General features: G+C 45.2%; 2 protein-coding genes across 2 annotated transcripts; both read right to left on the reverse strand.

Moving 5' to 3' along the window:
* Positions 1-3,801: 3,801 nt before the first annotated feature.
* Positions 3,802-7,602, reverse strand: LOC130290677 (uncharacterized). The gene is made up of 2 exons (XM_056538628.1): positions 5,600-7,602; positions 3,802-3,863 (listed from the first exon to the last, which is right to left on the reverse strand). Exons 1-2 carry the CDS (start codon positions 7,452-7,454, stop codon positions 3,832-3,834), a joined length of 1,887 nt encoding a protein of 628 aa, XP_056394603.1. The 5' UTR covers positions 7,455-7,602; the 3' UTR covers positions 3,802-3,831.
* Positions 7,603-12,773: 5,171 nt separating this feature from the next.
* LOC130291953 (olfactory receptor 1019-like) lies at positions 12,774-13,709 on the reverse strand. The gene has a single exon (XM_056541383.1). It carries the CDS (start codon positions 13,707-13,709, stop codon positions 12,774-12,776), a length of 936 nt encoding a protein of 311 aa, XP_056397358.1.
* Positions 13,710-24,187: the final 10,478 nt, after the last annotated feature.

Raw genomic sequence — 24,187 nt, forward strand, 5'->3', positions numbered from 1 at the left:
AGATCATAAGTAATAACACTAACAAAACACTAAGGATGAGGATAAAAGATCATAAGTAATAACACTAACAAAACACTAAGGATGAGGATAAAAGATCATAAGTAATAACACTAACAAAACACTAAGGATGAGGATAAAAGATCATAAGTAATAACACTAACAAAACACTAAGGATGAGGATAAAAGATCATAAGTAATAACACTAACAAAACACTAAGGATGAGGAAGTTTGCTATTGTATTGTGTTCTGAGTAGTAGTTAAAGCAAACTTTGTGTAACGCGTTTTCTTTAACCCATAAAGGTATCTCTTTAGTTTAAGAGGTTGTCTGTTTCGGATAACCATTTTGAACATCAGTCTCCAAACTGTGGACCTCCAGATATTGCAAAACTACAACTCCCAGCATGCCCGGACAGCCATTGGCTGTCCGTGCATGCTGGAAGTTGTAGTTTTGCAACATTTGGAGGCCCACAGTTTGGAAACCACCGATTTAGGCTTGATAGGCTTGATTTTTTAGGACTTTTATTGGTGCTATTTTTTTGAGGGTGCAGATGACATCTTATCACATTTTTATAGGACAGGAAACAGAGGGGGGTTATTAATGGTAGTTATTCTGATTGGCTGACTGTTACTAGTGAGGTACCACAGGGGCCAGTTTTGGGTCCTATTCTATTAAATATCACGTTCGCGCATCTCGGCTTATATATATGACACTCAGTTAACCCGGCGATGCGCAGCATCGCACAGGTTAACTGGCAGAAGTCCCGCTGTTTCCAGCAGGGGACAACTTCTGCTTCACCCCCAAGGACCATCCATTGATGGTACTGGTCAACGATCACTGTGATTGGTCCCTGTGGACCAATCACAGTGACGTGGGGTGAAAGTTCAGATCCCCCGCACTGCCCACCCCTGGAAGTCGGGCAGAACGGGGGAAGATGGCTGTGAGGGCTCGCGGGGACCTGCGGCATAGGAGGGGAACACGTGGGGACCGGCGGCCTTACCTGGAGCAGCGGCGGGACCGAGGAGCAGCGGCGGGACCGGCCCTGTGGAGGGTCAGCGGCGGGACCGGCAGGTAAGTACATAGTCCTCAGAGGCAGCAGTGAAGATCTTCACTGCTGCTTCTAGGAGTCTTAAAACTACAACTCCCAGCTTGCCCAGACAGCCTTTGGCTGTCTGGGCATGCTGGGAGTTGTAGTTTTGAAACATCTGGAGGGCCCCAGTTTGGAGACCATTGTATAATGGTCTCCAATCTGTGCTCTTCCAGCTGTTGCAAAATTACAACTCTCAACATGCACTGACTGTCTATGCATGCTGGGAGTTGTAGTTCAGCAACATGTGGCCCTTCAGATGTTGCCGAACTACAACTCCCAGCATGCCTGGACAGTCAGTGCATGTTGAGAGTTGTAGTTTTGCAATAGCTGGAAGAGCACAGATTGGAGACCATTATACAATGGTCTCCAAACTGGGGCCCTCCAGATGTTGCAAAACTACAACTCCCAGCATGCCCTTCAGCTGTCAGGGCATGCTGGGAGTTGTAGTTTTTCAACAACTGGAGACACACTGGTTGGGAAACATTGTCTGTTTCTAACTCAGTGTTTCCTAACCTGTGTGCTTCCAGCTGTTGCAAAACTATAACTCCCAGCATGCACGAACAAACCATGCATGCTGGGAGTTGTGGTTTTGCAACAGCTGGTGCCCCCCCCCCCCCCCGTGAATGTACAGGGTAAATTCACACGGGCGAGGGTTTTACAGTGGACTTCTCACTGCAAGTTTGAGATGCAGCAAATTTTGCGCTGGGAAACTTGCTGTAATCCACCGCCTGTGTGACTGTACCCTAAAAACACTACAATACCACAAAATAAAATAAAAAGTTAAAAACACTACATATACACATACCCCTACACAGTACCCCCCAATAAGACCGTCCGGTTCGCCACTGTTTCCAAAGCGGAGCCTCCAGCTGTTGCAAAACAGCAACTCCCAGTATTGCCGGACAGCCATTGACTGTCCAGGCATGCTGGGAGTTTAGCAACAGCTGGAGGCACCCTGTTTGGGAATCACTGGCATAGAATACCCCTATGTCCACCCCTATGCAAATCCCTAATATAGTCCTCAAATGCACATGTGCTCTCACTTTGGAGCCCTGTCGTATTTCAAGGAAACAGTTTAGGACCACATATGGGGTATCGCCATACTCGGGAGAAATTGCGTTAGAAGGTTTGGGGGGCTATTTCTCCTTTAACCCTTTATGAAAAGGAAATGTTGGGGTCTACACCAGAATGTTAGTGTAAAAAAATTACATTTTTTACACTAACATGCTGGTGTTGCCCCATACTTTACATTTTCACAAGAGGTAAAAGGGAAACACGCCCCCCAAAATTTGTAACACAATTTCTCCTGAGTACGGAGATACCCAATATGTGGGCGCAAAGTGCTCTGGGGGCGCACAACAAGGCCCAGAAGGGAGAGTGCACCATGTACATTTGAGGTGATTTGCACACGGGTGGCTGATTGTTACAGCGCTTTTGACAAACGCAAAAAAAACAAAAACCCCACATGTGACCCCATTTTTGAAACTACACCCATCACTGAATGTAATAAGGGGTGCAATCAGAATTTACACCCCACTGGTGTCTGACAGATCTTTGGAACAGTGGTCCGTGAAAATGAAAAATTTTGTACAGCCCACTGTTCCAAAGATCTGTCAGACACCAGAGGGGGGTAAATGCTCACTGTACCCCATGTTATGTTCCTCAAGGGGTCTAGTTTCCAAAATGGTATGCCATGTGTTTTTTGTGTGGCTGTTCTGGCACCATAGGGGCTTCCTAAATGCAACATGCCCCCCGAGAAAAATTTGCTCTCAAAAAGCCAAATATGACTCCTTCTCTTCTGAGCATTGTAGTTCGCCCATAGTGCACTTCAGGTCAACTTATGGAGTACCTCCATACTCAGAAGAGATGGGGTTACAAATTTTGGGGGGTATTTTCTGCTATTAACCCTTGCATAAATGTGAAATTTGGGGGGGGGGGAAACACGCATTTTAGTAAAAAATAATATTTTTTTTTTACATATGCAAAAATCGTGAAACCCATGTGGGGTATTAAGGCTCACTTAATTCCTTGTTACGTTCCTCAAGAGGTCTAGTTTCCAAAATTGTATGGCATGTGTTTTTTGTTTGCTGTTCTGGCACCATAGGGGCTTCCTAAAGGCGACATGCCCCCCGACCAAAATTTGCTCTCAAAAAGCCAAATATGACTCCTTCTCTTCTGAGCATTGTAGTTCTCCCGTATTGCACTTCAGGTCAACTTATGGGGTACCTCCATACTCAGAAGAGATGGGGTTACAAATTTTGGGGGGTCTTTTCTGCTATTAACCCTTGCAAAAATGTGAAATTTGTGGGGAAACACACATTTTAGTGAAAAACAAACAAACATTTTTTACATATGCAAAAGTCGTGAAACACCTGTGGGGTATTAGGGCTCACTTAATTCCTTGTTACGTTCCTCAAGGGGTCTAGTTTCCAAAATGGTATGCCATGTGTTTTTTTTTTTGCTGTTCTGGCACCATAGGGGCTTCCTAAATTCAACATGCTCCCCAAAAACCATTTCAGAAAAACGTACTCTCCAAAATCCCCTTGTCGCTCCTTCGCTTCTGAGCCCTCTACTGCGCCCGCCGAACAATTTACATAGACATATGAGGTATGTGCTTATTTGAGAGAAATTGGGCTACAAATATAAGTGTAATGTCTCCGCTGTCTCGTGGACACAGCTTCACATCAAGTTTATACCGAATCTCAAGGAAAGACACGCTGGTTTGCTTAACTGATGTAATCTTTACTGAGATATAATGAACACACGCGGTAAAACTGTAAAACAAACATATGAAAGACAAATGTAAGCATGGCTATTCAAGTGCCTTACATTATGTATAGCTAATACATAGATAGGGTCTAACATGTGCTCACTTACTACACACTGAAAACACACATTATCTATCTACAAATGCCTAGCATCTCTCTACACAGGCTAACTAACAATTCCGTACTCACAGGCTTTGGTATTTATCAGATTTGCAGTCTGTATTAGCTTTAAGAAGTCCTGTGGATCTGGTCACTGTGGTGGCTGGAGCTGGAATGAATGAGACATGCCGGAGCTGGCCCTATGCTTTAGAGAGAAGGCCCGCCTCTAGGCTTCAAGAAAATGGAGGGTCTTAAAGGAACAGACCCTGCTGAGTGCCAAGCATGTAAAATACATTGCGAAGGCAGCACACTCCCCACCTGGCATACTTTTTGTTATGCCACTAACCCTTGGACAGAAGTAAAACTACTTCAGAAATTGGCCTTGCATACACTTTGGGAATGCCCTGTCTAACAATCCTAACTTCAACCTTTCTAACTCTAGCATCACTACTAGGATCAGTCCCCACAATGAGTCCAATAGGCCACTCGTTCCTGTGGGCCTGAGAGTCTTTCAGTAGGACAACGTCTCCAACTTGTAAATTGGGCTTGTCATCTTGCCATTTCTTGCATGGCTGGAAGATCACCAGGTATTCCTGTCTCCACCTGTTCCAGAAAATGTCCGCAAGACTTTGAACTTGTTTCTATTGCCTGGTGTACAAGTCCTTGAGCGAATTGTGTTGAGAAATCTCTTCCTTTTTCAGAAGGCCTTGGATTTCTTCTTTAAAGACTTCCTGCTGGATGCATCTGATGATCGTGACCTTGGTTTGTTCACGGTGGCCGTTGCTACGCTGATCAGTATTGGTAGCTCTGCAGGAGGATCTGGCTAGACAGATACGTTTTCCAATTGCACGGGTCAGCGACTTCCAGCTGGAAAACCTTTCAAATCTATGGGCGCCCAGACTGTCTCTTGTAACTAAAGTCCTACAAACTGTCACTTGAGGTCTTACCTCTTTGTCTTGATCTGGTTCTACGAGCTGAAAGGTCTCTACCTGAGTAGTTTCTTTGGTTTCTGGTTTACGAAGAAAGGATGGACCTACGAACCAGTTAGTTTGCATGAGTGCAGCGGCTGGCACCAGTCTTGTCCCATGATCAGCTGGGTTCTTGTCCGTGCTGATGTGATGCCACTGTTCTGGACTTGTAGACTTTCTGATACGTGTCACTCTGTTGGCCACGTATGTATAAAATCTTCTTGAAGCGTTGTGAATATATCCTAACACAATCTTGCTGTCTGTATAAAAGTTAATTGCATGGATCTCGATGTCCAGTTCTGTTGTAATCATGTCTGCCATCTCTACAGCTAAGACAGCAGCACAAAGTTCTAGACGTGGGACAGTGTGAGCGGGTCTAGGAGCCAGCTTAGATTTTCCCATGATGAACCCGATATGGCTTTGTCCCTCAGTGTCTATTACCCTAAGGTAGGCGACAGATGCGATAGCCATAGTGGAGGCGTCAGAGAATATGCATATTTCTCTTCTCTTTGTAGCAGACAAGGAAACAGATACGTATGGTCTAGGGATGTTGAGTTGTTCAAGCTCTAACAATGAGTCTTTCCACAACTTCCACTGCATTTTCCTCTTCAGGTAGAGGTATGTCCCAGTCACTTTGTTCTTGCTCAGTAGTGATCTGTCTCAAAAGAGCTTTACCTTGCATGATGATGGGTGCTACGAACCCCAGGGGGTCGTAAAGACTGTTGACTGTAGATAGGACACCTCTTTTTGTGAATGGCTTCTCTTCTCTGGAGACCCTGAAGGTGAAACTGTCAGTCTTCAGGTCCCAACTAATCCCAAGACTTCTTTGCAAGGGTGGTAATTCTGTTCCTAGATCCAAGTCTTTGAGGTCTTTAGCACGGTCTTCCATTGGAAATGCTTCCATGACTCTGTTGCTGTTGGAAGCTACCTTGTTCAGTCTTATGTTGGATTCTGCCAACATTTCTCTTGTACTTTTCAGGACGTTGATAGCTTCTTCGTTGCTGGAGAAAGAAGCAAGTCTATCATCTACGTAGAAGTTCTTCATGACGAACTGTGTGGCTTCTTGACCATGTCTTTCACCTTGCTGTGCTGCTCGTCTCAGGTTGTAGATAGCTACAGCTGGAGAAGGGCTGTTTCCAAACACATGTACCTTCATCCTGTACTCTGTGATTTCTTTGTTAAATTCATTGTCTGCATACCACAGGAACCTTAAGTAGTCTCTGTGATCTTCACGAACAAGGAAACAGTAGAACATCTGTTGTACGTCTGCTGTCACTGCTATGAGTTCTTTTCTGAACCTGATGAGTACTCCAAGGAGTGTGTTGTTCAGGTCAGGTCCACTGAGAAGGACATCATTTAGTGAGATGCCTTTGTGCTTCGCACTAGAGTCAAATACTACGCGTATCTGGCCTGGTTTCTGAGGATGGTACACCCCAAATATTGGTAAGTACCAGTGTTCTTGGTTCTCTTGTAGTGGTGGTGCCCTTTCAGCTTGATCGTTATCAAAGATCTTCTGCATGAAGGCTTGGAAGTGTTTCTTCATATTTGGCTTTCTTTGTAGCATGTGCTGCAACGAGGTGAAGCGTTTCTCTGCTTGTACCTTGTTGTCAGGAAGGCGATGGCGTGGTGACCGGAAGGGTAGAGGGGCTACCCAGCTGCCTGATTTGTCTCTGAAGACTTCTCTGTCCATGATCTCAAGGAAGAGAGTATCTTCCACCGAGGGTGCTAGCTTGTCGTCATCTCGTGTTCTTTCAAACACCTTACAGCCCAGTTCATCTGTATCTCCAGTTGAGGCTAAGTCTTCCATGCACCTCTGGATACTCGGATGATGTGTTGGGTTTACAAGTCTCTCTTTAATGTGTAGACTGTTGGTACATGGGCAAAGACAAGATGTACGACCATTCTGTAACAGATGTGTTCTGTAGACATTTACCTTTTCTGGTTTGTGGAGTCCGTCTAGACATACTTCTCCAACGATGACCCATCCGAGATCAAGGCGTTGTGCAAATGGTGCATTGTGTGGCCCATTGTACTGTTCTCTGACTTTGTGCACTTTGAGGATATCTCTCCCAAGTAGAAGGATGATTGCAGCATCTGGATCTAGTGCTGGTATCTGGTCTGCTATTCGCACCAGATGGGGGTGATGACGAGCAACTTCAGGTGTGGGGATCTCTGACCTGTCGTCTGGTATCTCATCACATTCTATGAGGGTAGGAAGAGTCACCTTTGTCTTTCCATCTAATGACTCAATGATGTAGTTGTTTGCTCTTCTCCCTGTTGTCTCTACAACTCCAGAACAAGTCTTCAGGGTGTATGGAGTTGGACTTCCTTTGTCACCGAAGAGGTCAAAGAACTCTGTTTTTGCCAGAGATCTGTTACTCTGTTCATCCAAGACTGTGTACATCTTGATTGCTTTTTCTCTGAAGCCTGCAGGATACACCTTGACTAAGCATATCTTGGAACATGATCTGGGGCGGCCCTGCTCTGTACAGATCTCAGTACACTTTGAGGTCGCCTTGCTCCCCACCATGATCTTCTTGAGTTGCTGGAACTTCTTGTTTACATGGTGGTGGTCCTGGGTGCAGTGCTGACAGGTGTTTGTCACTGTTGCACTCTGTGCATTTTATTGTTTTTGTACAGTCTTTTGCAAGATGCTGAATTGAAGCGCAACATCTGAAACAAATGTGATTGTCTTTAAGGTAAGCTTTGCGCTCTTCTAACGTCTTACTTCTGAAACTGCGACATTTTCTTAGTGGATGAGGCTTGTTGTGGATGAGACATATTTTGTCTGGCTCCTCAACTTTCTTACTTGCGCTGTCTTCCTGATTGACTGCAGACTCAGGCGAGACTTCTGTCTTCCGTACAGAAACTGTTGCTCTGCATTCTTTGTAAGGCGTTGGAGGTTTTTGCTCTACCTTTGGGGAGCTTGCAGTTCTCTTGTTCAGGAAAGCAAAGCTTGGATCATTGCGTGTTTCAGCTTGGTCTACGATGAATTCAGCAAGGAAGGCAAATGGTGGAAATGCAACTCGATGTTCTTTCTTGTATCTTGATGCTTGAGTGACCCACCTTTCCTGCAAGTTGAAAGGAAGTTTCTCGATTATGGGATCAACTCCACGTGCTGTATCTAAGTATGAGAGACCTGGCAGGTATCCACTAGACTTAGCGGCTTCTATTTCTAAGAGTAGGTCCCCAAACCCTCTCAGCTTTTGATTGTCTTTGTTTGTCATTCTTGGATAGTTTTCTATCCTCTTCAGAAGAGCATCTTCAATCACTTCAGGTGACCCATAGCAGTGTTCTAGTCTCCTCCACACCATTGCAAGTCCTGCTGCTGCATCATGAACATGTACTGATCTGATTCTTTGGGCTTGCTCAGTGGACTCTGGTCCTAGCCATTTGACGAGCAGATCAAGCTTTTCTCTGTCTGTCAGATCTAAGTCTTGGGTACCGCTTAGGAAAGATGACTTCCAGGCCCAGTAGTTTTCTGGACGGTCGTCGAATTTCATGAGACCAGCGCTCACTATCTCACGGCGCATCAGGAATCTTGCTACCTCTGTAGCTCTTGCTGCATCTGGTGAATACTTCCTGGGTGTAAACTCAGGGTATGGCTGCGGCTGGTAAGGCTGATGAGGTACTTGACTAAGTCTGCTTTGTTCTCCTCTATTGTAAGTCTTTCTGCTATAATCCAGACTTATATTTGCTTGAGGAGGAAGTACATCAGCATCCGTTTGCACTCTTGTCAGGTTGGCAGATTGGTCTCTGAGCATGCGACCACTTGACTTCCTACCCTGAGGTTCTGATTCAGTCTTGCAGTGTTGCATAGTATCAAAGTTGCTTATTGCTGGTGGAGTCAATGATGGCCTTGGTGTGTCATTGAACTGCTGGTCAGTGTACATGGTTGCTTGTGACTGTATGTACTCACGGGTACGTTGGCTTGCGCTGAGGGGTGACATCTGGGTTTCTATGTCAGCGAACTGAGCTTCAGCAGCCCTTGTGAGAACTTCTGCCTCGGCTAAGGCTGCTGCAGCGTTTTTCTGCTGTTGCAGTAAGTGTAAAGATGCTTGCACTTCAGCTTTTCTTCTAAGTGCTTCAGATTCACTTTTTGCTTGTTCTTTCATCAATTCAGCTTCCTGCTTTGCATAGGACGCCATTGCACAAGCTGCCTCTGCTTTCGCTCTTGCCTTAGTTGCTATGGCGCTAGCGGATGACAGGCTGGTGGTGCTTGAGTGTCTAGAACTATGGCGTTTAAATCTTGATGCATCGGCGCTAACCGAAGTTAGATTTGTTTGACTGGACGCTCTAGACAATGTTGTGCACCTAGATCTACTTCTTGGCAAGGTGTCTTCCTCTTTATAGGAGCATTGAGGGTTAACTGTCAGAGTGCTGTTCTCTGGGTTCTGCATCTTGATTTAGCTGGCAGCGTAGATAATGATGATGACTGGACACAGCACAGCGGTGTTATAGCACGTGAGAGAATTAGTTTCACTTTCTAGTGCTTCGCGCCCTTACTCCGACACAGACTGCAGGGCACAGGATTTATGAGTCTTTTTTACTGCTGCGGACGATTCAAAGCTGATTAACTGCTTCTGATAACGATTTAAAAGCCTTTTTACTGTAATGTCTCCGCTGTCTCGTGGACACAGCTTCACATCAAGTTTATACCGAATCTCAAGGAAAGACACGCTGGTTTGCTTAACTGATGTAATCTTTACTGAGATATAATGAAAGTGCGGTAAAACTGTAAAACAAACATATGAAAGACAAATGTAAGCATGGCTATTCAAGTGCCTTACATTATGTATAGCTAATACATAGATAGGGTCTAACATGTGCTCACTTACTACACACTGAAAACACACATTATCTATCTACAAATGCCTAGCATCTCTCTACACAGGCTAACTAAATTCCGTACTCACAGGCTTTGGTATTTATCAGATTTGCAGTCTGTATTAGCTTTAAGAAGTCCTGTGGATCTGGTCACTGTGGTGGCTGGAGCTGGAATGAATGAGACATGCCGGAGCTAGCCCTATGCTTTAGAGAGAAGGCCCGCCTCTAGGCTTCAAGAAAATGGAGGGTCTTAAAGGAACAGACCCTGCTGAGTGCCAAGCATGTAAAATACATTGCGAAGGCAGCACAATAAGTATAAATTTTCTCCTTTTACCCCTTGTAAAACTAAAAAAATTGGGTCTACAAGAACAGGCGAGTGTAAAAAATGAAGATTGTGAATTTTCTCCTTCACTTTGCTGCTATTCCTGTGAAACACCTAAATGGTTAAAACGCTGACTGAATGTCATTTTGAATACTTTGGGGGGTGCAGTTTTTATAATGGGGTCATTTGTGGGGTATTTCTAATATGAAGACCCTTCAAATCCACTTCAAACCTGAACTGGTCCCTGAAAAATTGTGAGTTTGAAAATCTTGTGAAAAATTGCTGCTGAAATTTGAAGCCCTCTGGTGTCTTCCAAAAGTAAAAACTCATCAATTTTATGATGCAAATATAAAGTAGACATATTGTATATGTGAATCAAATTTTTTTTATTTGTAATAAACATTTTCCTTACAAGCAGAAAACTTCAAAGTTAGAAAAATGCAACATTTTCAAATTTTTCATCAAATTTGGGGATTTTTCACCAAGAAAGGATGCAAGTTACCACAAAAATTTACCACCGCGTTAAAGTAGAATATGTCACAAAAAAACTATCTCGGAATCAGAATGATAACTAAAAGCATTCCAGAGTTATTAATGTTTAAAATGACAGTGGTCAGATGTGCAAAAAACGCTCTGGTCCTTAAGGACAAAATGGGCTTGGTCCTTAAGGGGATATATTTCTTAAAGGCCAACTGCAGCGGAATTACACTTATCCCCTATCCACAGGGACCGCTGGGACCCCCCTCAATCTCCCTAACGGGGCACCGGCATTAGCGCCCATGGTGCCGTAGCGTCGACCTAGAGGTCGACGGTAACGCCCCGTCTCCTCCCCGTCCCCATACAGTTCTATGGGGGATGCGGGGAGGCACGAATGCTGCCTCCCCGCCTCCATAGAGATGTATGGAGGAGGCGTGCCGGCCGCAACGTCATGCTGCGGCTGGCACGCCCCATGCACGGGAGAGCCACGGCCCCGTACAGGAGATCGTATAGGTTGGAGGTTTGGGCTGGGAAGTGGCAGATGAGGTTCAACACTGATGAATGTAAGGTAATGCACATGGGGAGGAAAAATCTGGGCTGGGATTATGTAGTAAATGGGAGAACACTTGGGACGACTGACATGGAAAAGGACTTAGGGGTCTTAGTTATCAGTAACTTTACCTGTAGTGACCAGTGTCGGCAGCTGCTGCCAAGGCCAATAAAATAATAGAGGGCATCAATAGGGGCATAGATGCCCACGACAAAGAAATAATTCTACCGCTGTATAAATCACTAGTCAGACCACACATGGAATACTGTGTACAGTACTGGGCACCAGTGTACAAGAAAGATATAGTGGAGCTGGAGAGGTTTCAAAGACGGGCAACCAGGGTAATACGGGGAATGGGAGGACTACAGTACCCAGAAAGATTATCAGAATTAGGGTTATATAGTTTAGAAAAAAGAAGGCTTAAGGGAGACCTAATAAACATGTATAAATATATCAGGGGACAGTACAGAGATCTCTCCCATGATCTATTTATACCCAGGACTGTATCTATAACAAGGGGGCATCACATTCTTTACTGTAAGAGCAGTGAGACTGCGGAATTCTCTTCCGGAGGAGGTGGTCATGGTGAAATCAGTAAAAGAGTTAAAAAGGGGTCCGGATACATTTCTGGAGAGTAATAACTTTACAGGTTACAGGTTAGTTATTGTGTAATATTATGTCTGATACTTGTCTTTGTTCGTACCTCATAATTGTAAGCGCTGCGGAATCTGTAGGCGCTATATAAATAAATAAAATAAAAGGTTATGGATACTAGATCTATAGGGACAGAACGTTGATCCAGAGATTTATTCTGACTGCCATATTTGCAGTAGGGAAGGAGTTTTTACGTATGAGGGTTTTTTGCCTTCCTCTGGATCAACTCAGTAGGGACTCATTAGGAATATAGATTGAACTTGATGGACTCTGGTCTTTTTCCAACATTATGTAACTATGTTACTTTGAGGAGCCATACTGTGGACAAGTAATGACATGGGGAGCCATGCTGTGGACTAGGAATAAGAAGAAGAACCATGTTAGGGAGTACCAGAAATTGTATCAGGATCCCAATGATGATAAAAATGACAGTCCTCACGGTTTCATACATGTTAATGTCTAACAGAATAAAAATATAACAAACTGGAAGCTTAAGACTTTCTTGATCTCTTCATCCGGCATTGTCACACAATATCTAAAGAGTCCCATATTAAAGGGGTACTCTGCTGCTCAGCGTTTGGAACAAACTGTTCCGAATGCTGGAGCCAGCGCCGGGAGCTTGTGATGCCATAGGCCTGCTCCTCATGATGTCATGCTCCACCCCCTCAATGCAAGTCTATGAGAGGGGGCGTGACAGCCGTCACGCCCCCTCCCGTAGACTTGCATTGAGGGGGTGGGGTGTGACGCCATGAGGGGGCAGGGCTAATGCATCACAAGCTCCCGCCACCGGCTCCTGCATCTGGAACAGTTTGTTCCAAATGCTGAGCAGCGGAGTACCCCTTTAATACAAAGAAGGACATAAGAACAGAAAAGAAAAGTGATGTAAAGCAAAACCATCAAGATCCCTCCCTCTTATGTAATATTATCAAAAAGAGTAGAAGCTAAAGTCCTATCCTGTTGGCTGGTGGTCCAAGTGCTTTGTCTGAACAGTCACATTTTGTAATCATTTTACATCGGTACTAAAAAAAATCCCATCTCATCCTCCTTCGAAAAGCAGCTTTGATGTCTTTATTTCTTAAACTATAAATCAATGGATTTAATATGGGAACAGCCGCCGTGTTAAACAGAGATATCAGTTTGTTTGATCCTAAGTTGACCAAGGAATGTGGCCTCATGTACTGGATGGCAAGAGTGGTGTAGAGAAGACTGACAACCGTGAGGTGTGAGGAACATGTGTAAAAGGCCTTACGCCTGCCGGTGGTGGAGCGGATCTTGAGGATTGTTACGATAATGAAGACGTAGGAAACACATGTCATGAGAAAAGGACAAAAAGCTGAAATGACAACTCCTACAGTGAGTATATAAAGGTCTAGGAAACGGGCATCACTGCAAGACAACTTCAGCACCGGCATTATATCACAGAAAAAGTGGTTGACCATGTTGGATTTATAACAAGAGACTCTGAGTAATTCCAAGAAAATGGGGATACTCTCCACCGTGCCCATTCCCCAGCACATGATGGCTAGAAGTGTACATAATCTACCATTCATGATCATGTTATAATGCAAAGGATTACATATAGCCATATATCGGTCGTAACTCATGGCAGCCAGGATTAAAAGCTCACCACACGTCAAGGACAAAAATATAAAGATCTGAACTGTACATCTCAGGACTGAAACAGTGTTATCTCCTGATAAGAAAGATAGAAGAAGGTTATGCAAATTGTTTGTTGAGCAAGTGATGTCTACAATGGACAAGTTACATAGGAAGAAATACATGGGGGTGTGGAGCTGAGGGTCCAGGCAGACCAGGAGAACAATAGACAAGTTGCCACCGAATGTGAGAACAAAAATAAGGAGAACCAAAAGAAAAATAATAATGCGTATCATAGGGACCTCAGAGATCCCAGCGATGATGAAATATTTTACCACACTTACATTTGTCTGGTCCATTACTTTCAAATAAAACTGTATTGAAAATTTTAGATTCTAAATAAAAAAAAAAAATTTAACTCAAGAAATAGTAAAGAAAAAAAAATAATAATAATAATAACCAAAAGAAAATTAAAGGTGATTAAAAAGAAAAGCAGTGTGGCTGACATTTACTATTATACATCTCTAACTCGTCTAAGATCTCTATTGAAGGGAAGCGTTAAATACAGGCAGACTATCCTGAGAGAGCTTCCCTAGGGTGCGAAATACCCAGAAGTACAAATTTATATTTATTCAAAACAAAGGCAAAAAAAAAATATTTCATTATTAGAACTTGAGATAAAGTTTAATAATACAAATTTTGGTAAGTTATCCTTAAAGGTGTGTTCTATAGTTACATAGGGGGAGATTTATCAAAACCTGTGCAAAGGAAATGTTGACCAGTTGCCCAACTGGACCAGTTGCAATCAATCAGATCGCTTCTTTTATTTGTCAGAGGCCATTTAAAAAAAAATTAAAGAAGTGATCTGATTGGTTGCTATGGGCAACTGGTCAACTTTTCCCCTACACAGGTTATTGATAAATCTCTCCCGTAGTTCATAAGATGAAAACAAACAAGAAAAGTGTCCATCAAGGTCAACCTATGGAGGTAGATGCCAAATGCTTTATTTAAAGGGAAAATAATGTCCTTCCTGATTCCAGATATGGAAATCATAATAAATCACTGGATCAATGACCCACCTCCAAAAATCTAGAATCCATTGCTTGTAATATTATATTTTTTAAGAAAGGTATCCAGGCCCTCTTGAACTTCAGCAATCACAACATCATGTGGCATCTGTGATGATGGTAAAACCTTCTTTCCTCTAGACGTAGAAGATGACCTCTTGTCATGGTTACCGGCCAGGGATTCCTTGTGGCCGCCTAGGTATCTAAAGTGAGTGTCAGTGTAGGCATCATTGCTCTGTATAGTACAGGATCAGGGTGTTCAGTTGTAATCTCAGCATACAGCAGCCGTGTGCAGATGAAGAAGAGCAGGAATCAGGGGTCATGAGGCTCAACACCGGCCAGGAATAAGAACCAGTGCACCTAGGGCTAGGGACTGTCCCAACTACACCAAGATCTCTATTTACATATTGGGATTTGTAAAGATATTTGGGGAATGGTTACACCTAGGAGGATAAGGTAAAGTCCATCTGGATCAGCGCCACCCTCACTACCAGGCAGTACCAGCTTGATGCTGCTGAAAGATTCCCTTTGGGAGCATCTACCTAATAGGAATGATTTCCTACCTTCCTACCAACTAGGGGCTTTTACCTAATAGGAGGGACTTCCTACCTACCTTCCAACTTTACCTAATGGGGGGGGGGGGGGTGATGTCCCTACCTATCTGCTAGGAGCTACCTATCCTAATTACCAACTGGTGGGTTCTACCTAATAGGGGGTTTCCTACCTACTTACTGGGGGGATTCTTCATAATAGGGGGATTACCTACTTACCTGCTGGGGGATTCTTCCTAATTGGGGTAATTTTCTACTTACCTGCTGGGGCTACCTACCTACCAGCTGGGATTTCTACCAACCGGGAATTCTCTACCTACAAACCGACTGGGGGCTTCTAACTCATAAGTAGAATTACCTACCCCTGGTGGCATGTAGGGATTTCCTTCCGACTATGGGCTTCTACCTAATTAGGGGGTTTGAAGGATGTTGCTCTAAACAAAAAAACTGGGTGCAGCACGGGGATAAGATGTCTAGGGGCAGAGTACCCCTTTAAATAAAGTGACATACTGCAAATCAAATCCCAGACAGTGACAGCCCCTTTGGCTACTCCCCTGACACTGATCACCCCAAAGTAGAAAGAAAGATTCCTTTACTTTTCATTGACATATAATGTTGAAAATATTAAGCGTATGATGCTGCAAACCCTTCTAATGGTTATGAGCGTTTCAGAGATCGGACTCCCCCTGATCTGAAATCGATGGCCGATCCTGAGGATAGTCCATCATTATCGAAAGTCTTGTGAAATGCTATGTGTTAGACGAACACCAGATGGTGCTGTTGTACAGGAAGATAATGAGACCTGTGGAATAAGAATAGCACTGTCATAATCTACAGAAAGAGCTGCACTATAGTGCACAATGGGGGAGATTTATCAAAGGATTTAGACTGGTTTTTCCTGTCTAAATTTGTCGCACAGAAAATCGCAATATAAATATGTGCGACTTTTCTGCAACTATTGCTTTAGAGGATTTTTAGAACATGATGCATTCTAGTCTATTTTAGTCAGAAAAATGCATTGGTGCTGAGTTTATCAATAGCGACTTTTCAGCGACAAGTCACATCAGCATCAAGAGTCGTGCACCTTTTGATAAATTAGGCGCACAATAGACCGGCCTAACCCTCTGTAGTTTGGTCTATATTGATGCGGGACATAGACAGCTTTGTTAAATATCCCCCAACATCTTTTAATACTATAAATGACGACTTTCTGACATTATAGTCGATTTGAATTTTTCTTTGTGTTTTTAATGTTTAAGAAACCTATGAATAACGAAGAGGATGCTTAAAGGGGTTATCCAGGATTAGAAAAAAAAAAAGGGTGATTTCTTCACAAAACAGCACCACCCCTAACCTCAGGTTGAGTAAGGTATTGCGGTATTGCAGCTCCTTTCAATTAAAGCAAATGGAGACGATCTGAGGACAGGTGTGGTGCTGTTTTTGAAAGATACCTTTTAGGATGTTTAAGCATTTGAAATCATAAAGGCAGGAATAGATCTTATTTTTGGATTTAAAAAAGGGTATTCCAGCATTTAAGAAAAAAAATAATATAGTGCTGGGGCTTTAGAAAAAAAAAATGATACTTACCTACTCCTGCCCTCCCCACAGGTACCAGCGCAGATCCCATTTAGTCTATTTTAGGTCCTCCACTGCTCCAGTCTTCTGTCTGCTTCTGGCATGAGAGCTTGGAGCAGGTCCTGATGCACTGCACAACCAAGGAAATGCTTGGATCGTGGCTACAGATGTAGCAGAGTTGATAACCACACTTGGTGCATTGACACATCTGGTTGAGGAAGAAGCCTGTCCAGCTTCAAAACGCGTTTTATGTTTTTATTTTAATAAATCCTATCCGGTTTCACTGTAGTTCAGTTGTATTGCTTGGGGGGCAGCGCACATTTATCCCCCTAGTGGTGAAGTATGGAGTTGGATTGTTTGTTAATATGCTATGGCTCTGACTGTTAGCTCTGCTACATCTCTATCTCTTATACAAGTCTACACACATACAGATGTAGCAGAGTTAACAGTCAGATAAGCTACAACTGTTAACGCTGCTACATCTGTACAGTAAAGTACAGTGACCCCCCGACCTACGATGGCCCCGACATACGATCATTTCAACATACGATGGCCTCTCAGAGGCAGCATCAACATATGATGCTTTTTTATGTCGTTGCCATCGCATAAACGGCTATCCGGCAGCGCAGACTGCTTCAGCTGCCACCGGATAGCCGTTTAAGGTGCCCCGTGTGGTCCGGTGTCCCTCACCTGTACCGGCGCTCCAGACCGTCCTCTTCAGGATCCCCTGCATCGCCGGCGCTCTCCATCACACATCATCGCGCACGCCGTCCCGTCATCATATAGTAGCGGCATGCGGAGCGACGTGATGACGGCGATGAAGAGACGCAGCAGAGATGGTCCGGGGATGCGGTGACAACGATGGAGGGCGACATCCAGGGCAGCGGTGAGCGGCGGGGACAGGTGAGTACTGTATAACCTCCTATACCAGTGGTCTTCAACCTGCGGACCTCCAGATGTTGAAAAGTACAACTCCCAGCATGCACCGGACAGCTGTTGGTTGTCCGGGCATGCTGGGAGTTGTAGTTTTGCAACATCTGGAGTTCCGCAGGTTGGAGACCACTGTCCTATACTTTACATTGCACGGATCCCTCAACATACGATGGTTTCAACTAACGATGGTTCATTTGGTACGGATTACCATCGTATGTTGAGGGACCACTGTATTACCTAAAAAGCTTCCTGCAAGGCCTGGAAAAGCAAAGAGTGTCTGTCAAGCCTCAAAAGGGTTAACATCCCGCAGCTGGGAACTGTAACTGTTGACTCTGCTACATCTGTACTTTGACAGGGTTGTTTTAAATTGTTTTAATGTCCTATGCTACCCTAAAAGGGGGTGCTCAAATTTCTAGTCACATCCATGCTTAATCTCTACCGGCTAGGATCAGAGGTACCGCCCATCTCGGAGGTAACCCTTTCATCACCGCCATAACTCTTAGCACGCTTAATGGGGTGTCACCCCTTCATTGAATCACAGGTACTTCCCGCTGGCACAGCCAGGGACTAATAACACCCTAGGGCAGTAAGTTCTGGGGACCTAAAAAGTATCCAAGGGCTATCTGTACACTTAACCTGCTGTTACAGCACACTAAATGGTCCCCAAACAGCAGAAACTGTCATAGCGAAACAGGGCACAATGTACAGTGTTCCCTCAACATACGATGCTAATCCATTCCAAACAGACCATCGTTTGTTGAAACCATCGTATGTTGAGGGATCCGTGCAATGTAAAGTATAGGACAGTGGTCTACAACCTGCGGACCTCCAGATGTTGCAAAACTACAACACCCAGCATGCCCGGACAGCCAACGGCTGTCCGGGCATGCTGAGTGTTGTAGTTTTGCAACATCTGGAGGTCGGCAGGTTGAAGACCACTGTTAGAGGAGGTTATACTCACGTGTCCCCGCCGTTCCAGACCGTCACCGCTCGTCACCGCTGCCCTGGATGTCGCCTTCCATCGCTGTCGCCGCGTCCCCGGGGTGTCCCCGACGCTCCGGCAAGGCTTCTGCTTCCCCGGCATCCTCACTCTCCGTCGCCGCCATCACGTCGCTACGCACGCCGCTCCTATTGGATGACGGGACGGCGTGCACAGCGACGTGATGACTACGATGGAGAGCGCAGACGATGCAGGGGATCCCGAAGAGGACGTGCCGGAGCCCCGAGGACAGGTAAGTGATCGTCAGCGGACCACACGGAGCACCGTAAACGGCTATCCGGTGGCAGCTGAAGCAGTCTGCGCTACCGGATAGCCGTTTATGCGATGGCCATCGTAGGTTGAGGGGTCACTGTATTCACACACAACAACATGCTGATACATCATCAGTACAATAAAGATGTCAAATAGTAATCCCTTAAAGGGAGCCTGTCTAGAGAATTTTGGATATTCCTACTAGCATGCTATTGTTGTGCTTGTAAATACCTTTGTAGACATGCTGTTGTTGACATGGAGTGTTTTACTTTTAGGCATAGTTCATAAAAGCATATGAAAAAAATTCACTTAAAAAGGAATAAAAAATGTCTGTATTTATAATGGGGACATTTTCATTGTGGCTCTGGTAAGCGAGTTCTGAAGTAATTTTCTTTGCTTTAGCTTTGCTTATGTGTGACATATATATATATATATATATATATATATATATATAGTTTAGAATTACTTACCGAAATCTCTTCTTTCCATGAGTCCGTAGGCAGCACAGGCAACATCAGGGTTAACATAATTATTCCTACTACTAGGCAGAAGAAACAAAAAACTAATTAACATGCATAATTAATTAATGACCAATCAATCACAGAACACACCCTCCAGGGGATAAATAACTCCTAAGAACCATAGAACACCGTGTTTTGAATGCAGCAATAATATTTATTAAGGGAGGGCCCCTGTGCTGCCTATGGACTCATGGAAAGAAGAGATTTCGGTAAGTAAATCTAAACTTTCCATATCGTCCTACGGCAGCACAGGCAACATCAGGGATGAAAAGCAATAATTAACAGGGAGGGTACTCTGCAGCCGCCACTTCAAGCACTTTCCTGCCAAAGGGCACCTCTTTATTGGTGATCACATCCAACTTGTAATGACTGATGAACGTACTTGGAGTTGACCACGTCGCGGCTCTACATATCTGGTCCCACGAAACCTGAGCCAAGGCTGCCCAGGATGTGGCTGCTGACCTGGTGGAGTGTGCCCTTATTCCTTCCGGGGAAGAAAGACCTTGCGAGGAATAAGCCAAAGAGATGGTATCTTTAATCCACCTTGCCAGAGAGGCTTTTGAAGCCTGTCTGCCTTTGTTAGGGCCTTGGAATTGGATAAATAAAGAATTTGTCCTCCTGAAATCTTCTACCTTGCTGATATAAGTCAGGACTGCTCTTTTGACATCAAGTTGATATAATCTTTGTTGTTCTTGATCTTGAGGATTCTCAAACAAGGTGGGAAGAAATATTTCTTGGTTAATATTTTCCACTGACGGCACCTTAGGAAGGAACGAAGGATCCGTTCTTAATATTAAACAGTTCTGGGTGACCCTCATATATGGCTCTTTACAGGACAGGGCCTGGATCTCACCCACACGTTTGGCTGTGGATACTGCCACTAGAAGAATGGTTTTGAATGTTAGCATCTTAATAGGAACTGAGTCCAATGGTTCGAAAGGAGGCTTAGTCAAGGCTTCCAGCACCACCGATAAATCCCACGAGGCAACTGGCACCTTAAATGGAGGACGTAGATTTTTGATGGCTCTGAAGAATCTACTTACTAAGGCACAATTGGAAAATTTCCCTTCGCAGAGATAGTTAATTGCTGAGAAGTGTACCTTGAGGGTATTCCATTTTAAACCCTTTTCAAAACCTTCCTGGAGGAATTTCAGCACATCCTTTAAGGCTGGTGAGATAACATTCTTAAGGTTACACCAAGACATAAATGTCTTTGCAACATTGTCATACACCTTGATGGTTGCTGGCCTACGAGAGGAAGATAGGATATCAACCACCTCATCTGCGAAACCCCTGGATGTCAGGGAAGGCCAGACACTCTCCAGGCTGTTAAACGGTAATTCTTCAGGTTCTGGTGGGACATTCCCTGCTGTGTCAGAAGATCTTGTCTGTAAGGAATTTCGAGATATGATCCCCTCGAAAGCTCTCACACACACTGAAACCAGGCCCTCCTGGGCCAAAACGGCAGAACTACTATTGCCGATGCCTGGTCCGTCTTTATCTTTCTCAATACTTGCGCTACCAGTTGCAGCGGGGGAAACACATAAACAAACTTGCCCTTCCAGCTGATTGAGAGGCCGTCTAGAAAATCTGGCCTGTCCTTCCTGCTGAGGGAGCAAAAAACTGGGAGCTTCCTTGTCACGATTCGGCTGGCTGGAGGTGGATCCTCTGTGCCAGAGAGGGATTGGCGAGGACCGTGCTGGTGGACCGGTTCTAAGTTGCTACTGGTATTCACCAGAGCCCGCCGCAAAGCGGGATGGTCTTGCAGCGGCGGTAGCAACCAGGTCGTATCCACCAGCAACGGCTCAACCTCTCTGACTGCTGAAGATAGGCGCGGTACAAGGGAGTAGACAAGAGCAAGGTCGGATGTAGCAGAAGGTCAGGGCAGGCAGCAAGGATCGTAGTCAGGGGCAACGGCAGGAGGTCTGGAACACAGGCTAGGAACACACAAGGAAACGCTTTCACTGGCACAATGGCAACAAGATCCGGCGAGGGAGTGCAGGGGAAGTGAGGTATAAGTAGGGAGTGCACAGGTGAGAATACTGATTAGGCCTGCTGCGCCAATCAGTGGCGCAGCGGCCCTTTAAATGGCAGAGACCCGGCGCGCGCGCGCCCTAAGGAGCGGGGCCGCGCGCGCCGGGACAACACAGACGGGGAACGGGTCAGGTACGGGAGCCGAGATGCGCATCGCGAGCGGGCGCGTCCCGCATCGCGAATCGCATCCCGGCTGGGAGTAATATCGCAGCGCACCCGGTCAGCAGGTCTGACCGGGGCGCTGCGAATGAGAGAACGCTGCGAGCGCTCCGGGGAGGAGCGGGGACCCGGAGCGCTCGGCGTAACAGTACCCCCCCCCCTTTGGGTCTCCCCCTCTTTTTGGAGCCTGAGAACCTGAGGATAAGACTTTTGTCCAGGATGTTGTCCTTAGGTTCCCAGGATCTCTCCTCAGGGCCGCAATTCTCCCAGTCGACCAAGAAGAATCTTTTACCTCTGATCGTCTTGGATGCTAGAATCTCCTTCACAGAAAAGACGTCAGAAGATCCGGAAACTGGAGTGGGAGAAACAACTTTGGGAGAGAAGCGGTTAAGGATGAGTGGTTTAAGGAGAGAGACATGGAAGGCATTGGGAATACGGAGAGAAGGAGGAAGAAGGAGTTTGTAAGAGACAGGGTTGATCTGGCACTTGATTTTGAAAGGACCAAGATAGCGTGGTCCCAGTTTATAACTGGGGACACGAAAGCGGACATATTTAGCGGAGAGCCATACCTTGTCTCCGGGAGCAAAAATGGGGGGAGTTCTTCTTTTTTTATCAGCAAATCTTTTCATCTGGGATGAAGCCTGTAAAAGAGAATTTTGGGTCTCTTTCCATATGGTGGAAAGATCACGAGTCACTTCATCCACAGCGGGCAAACCAGAGGGCAAGGGAGTAGGGAGGGGAGGAAGAGGGTGACGGCCGTACACCACGAAAAATGGGGATTTAGCAGAAGATTCGGAGACTCTGAAGTTGTATGAGAATTCGGCCCATGGTAGAAGATCTGCCCAGTCATCCTGGCGGGAGGAAACAAAATGCCGTAAATAGTCACCCAGGACCTGATTAACTCTTTCTACTTGCCCATTGGATTGGGGATGATAAGAAGAAGAGAAGTTTAATTTGATCTTGAGCTGTTTACAGAGGGCCCTCCAGAATTTAGACACGAATTGGACGCCTCTATCTGAGACGATATGCGTGGGCAAACCGTGAAGGCGAAAAATGTGTACAAAAAATTGCTTTGCCAACTGAGGCGCTGAAGGAAGACCAGGAAGAGGAATAAAATGTGCCATCTTGGATAATCGATCAACGACCACCCAAACAACTGTGTTGCCACGGGATGGGGGCAAGTCCGTAATAAAGTCCATACCAATCTGTGACCAAGGCTGTTCAGGAACAGGCAGAGGATGAAGGAGACCAGCAGGCTTCTGGCGAGGAGTCTTATCCCGGGCACAGACAGTACAGGCCCGCACGAAATCAATAACATCAGTCTCCAGAGTCGGCCACCAATAAAATCGAGAGATGAGTTGCAAGGATTTTTTGATTCCCACATGGCCTGCGAGGTGGGAGGAGTGTCCCCATTTGAGAATCCCGAGACGCTGGCGTGGAGAAACGAAGGTCTTCCCTGGAGATGTTTGCCTGATGGAAGCTGGAGAAGTGGAGATCAGACAGTCCGGAGGAATGATGTGTTGCTGAGAGACCTCTACTTCAGAGGCATCAGAAGAACGAGAGAGGGCATCGGCCCTAATGTTCTTGTGAGCAGGGCGAAAATGGATTTCAGAGTTAAAACGGGCAAAGAACAACGACCACCTAGCCTGGCGAGGGTTCAGTCGTTGGGCAGACTGGAGATAGGAGAGATTCTTGTGATCAGTGTATATGATAACTGGAAATTTTGATCCCTCCAGCAGGTGCCTCCATTCCTCAAGCGCCAATTTAATGGCCAGTAGTTCTCGATCCCCGATGGAATAGTTTCTCTCCGCCGGGGAGAAGGTCCTAGAAAAAAAACCACAAGTCACAGCATGCCCGGAAGAATTTTTTTGTAGAAGGACAGCTCCAGCTCCCACTGAGGAGGCATCTACCTCCAATAGGAAGGGTTTAGATGGGTCAGGTCTGGAGAGCACGGGAGCGGAAGAAAAGGCAGACTTGAGATGTTTAAATGCGTTTTCCGCTTGGGGGGACCAGGACTTGGGATTGGCATTTTTCTTGGTTAAAGCCACGATAGGAGCCACAATAGTGGAAAAGTGTAGAATAAACTGTCTGTAATAATTGGCGAACCCCAAAAAACGTTGGATAGCACGGAGTCCGGAGGGGCGTGGCCAATCTAAGACGGCAGAGAGTTTATCTGGGTCCATTTGTAGTCCCTGGCCAGAGACCAAGTATCCTAGGAAAGGAAGAGATTGACATTCAAAGAGACATTTCTCCATTTTGGCATAAAGTTGATTGTCAGGAAGTCTCTGAAGAACCATGCGGACATGCTGGCGGTGTTCTTCTAAGTTGGCAGAAAAAATCAGAATATCGTCCAGATAAACCACAACACAGGAATATAGGAGATCACGAAAAATTTCATTAACAAAGTCTTGGAAGACGGCAGGGGCGTTGCATAGGCCAAAGGGCATGACCAGATACTCAAAGTGTCCATCTCTGGTGTTAAATGCGGTCTTCCATTCGTCCCCCTCCCTGATGCGGATGAGATTATAAGCACCTCTTAAGTCCAGTTTGGTAAAGATGTGGGCACCTTGTAAGCGATCAAAGAGTTCCGAGATAAGAGGTAAGGGGTAGCGTTTTTTTACCGTGATTTTATTAAGTCCGCGGTAATCAATACAAGGACGTAGGGAGCCATCTTTTTTGGACACAAAAAAAAAATCCAGCTCCGGCAGGAGAGGAGGACTTGCGGATAAACCCCTTTTTTAAATT

This window comes from Hyla sarda, chromosome 9, assembly GCF_029499605.1.
Source record: "Hyla sarda isolate aHylSar1 chromosome 9, aHylSar1.hap1, whole genome shotgun sequence".
NCBI lineage: Eukaryota > Metazoa > Chordata > Amphibia > Anura > Hylidae > Hyla > Hyla sarda.

Coding starts and splice junctions, on each gene's coding strand:
- LOC130290677 (XM_056538628.1), bottom strand. CDS start 7,454: ATGGTGGGGAGCAAGGCGACCTCAAAGTGTACTGAGATCTGTACAGAG. Junction 3,864..5,599: donor AGCACCCATCATCATGCAAG/GTAAAGCTCTTT, acceptor TTTGTTTTACAG/TTTTACCGCGTGTGTTCATT.
- LOC130291953 (XM_056541383.1), bottom strand. CDS start 13,709: ATGGACCAGACAAATGTAAGTGTGGTAAAATATTTCATCATCGCTGGG.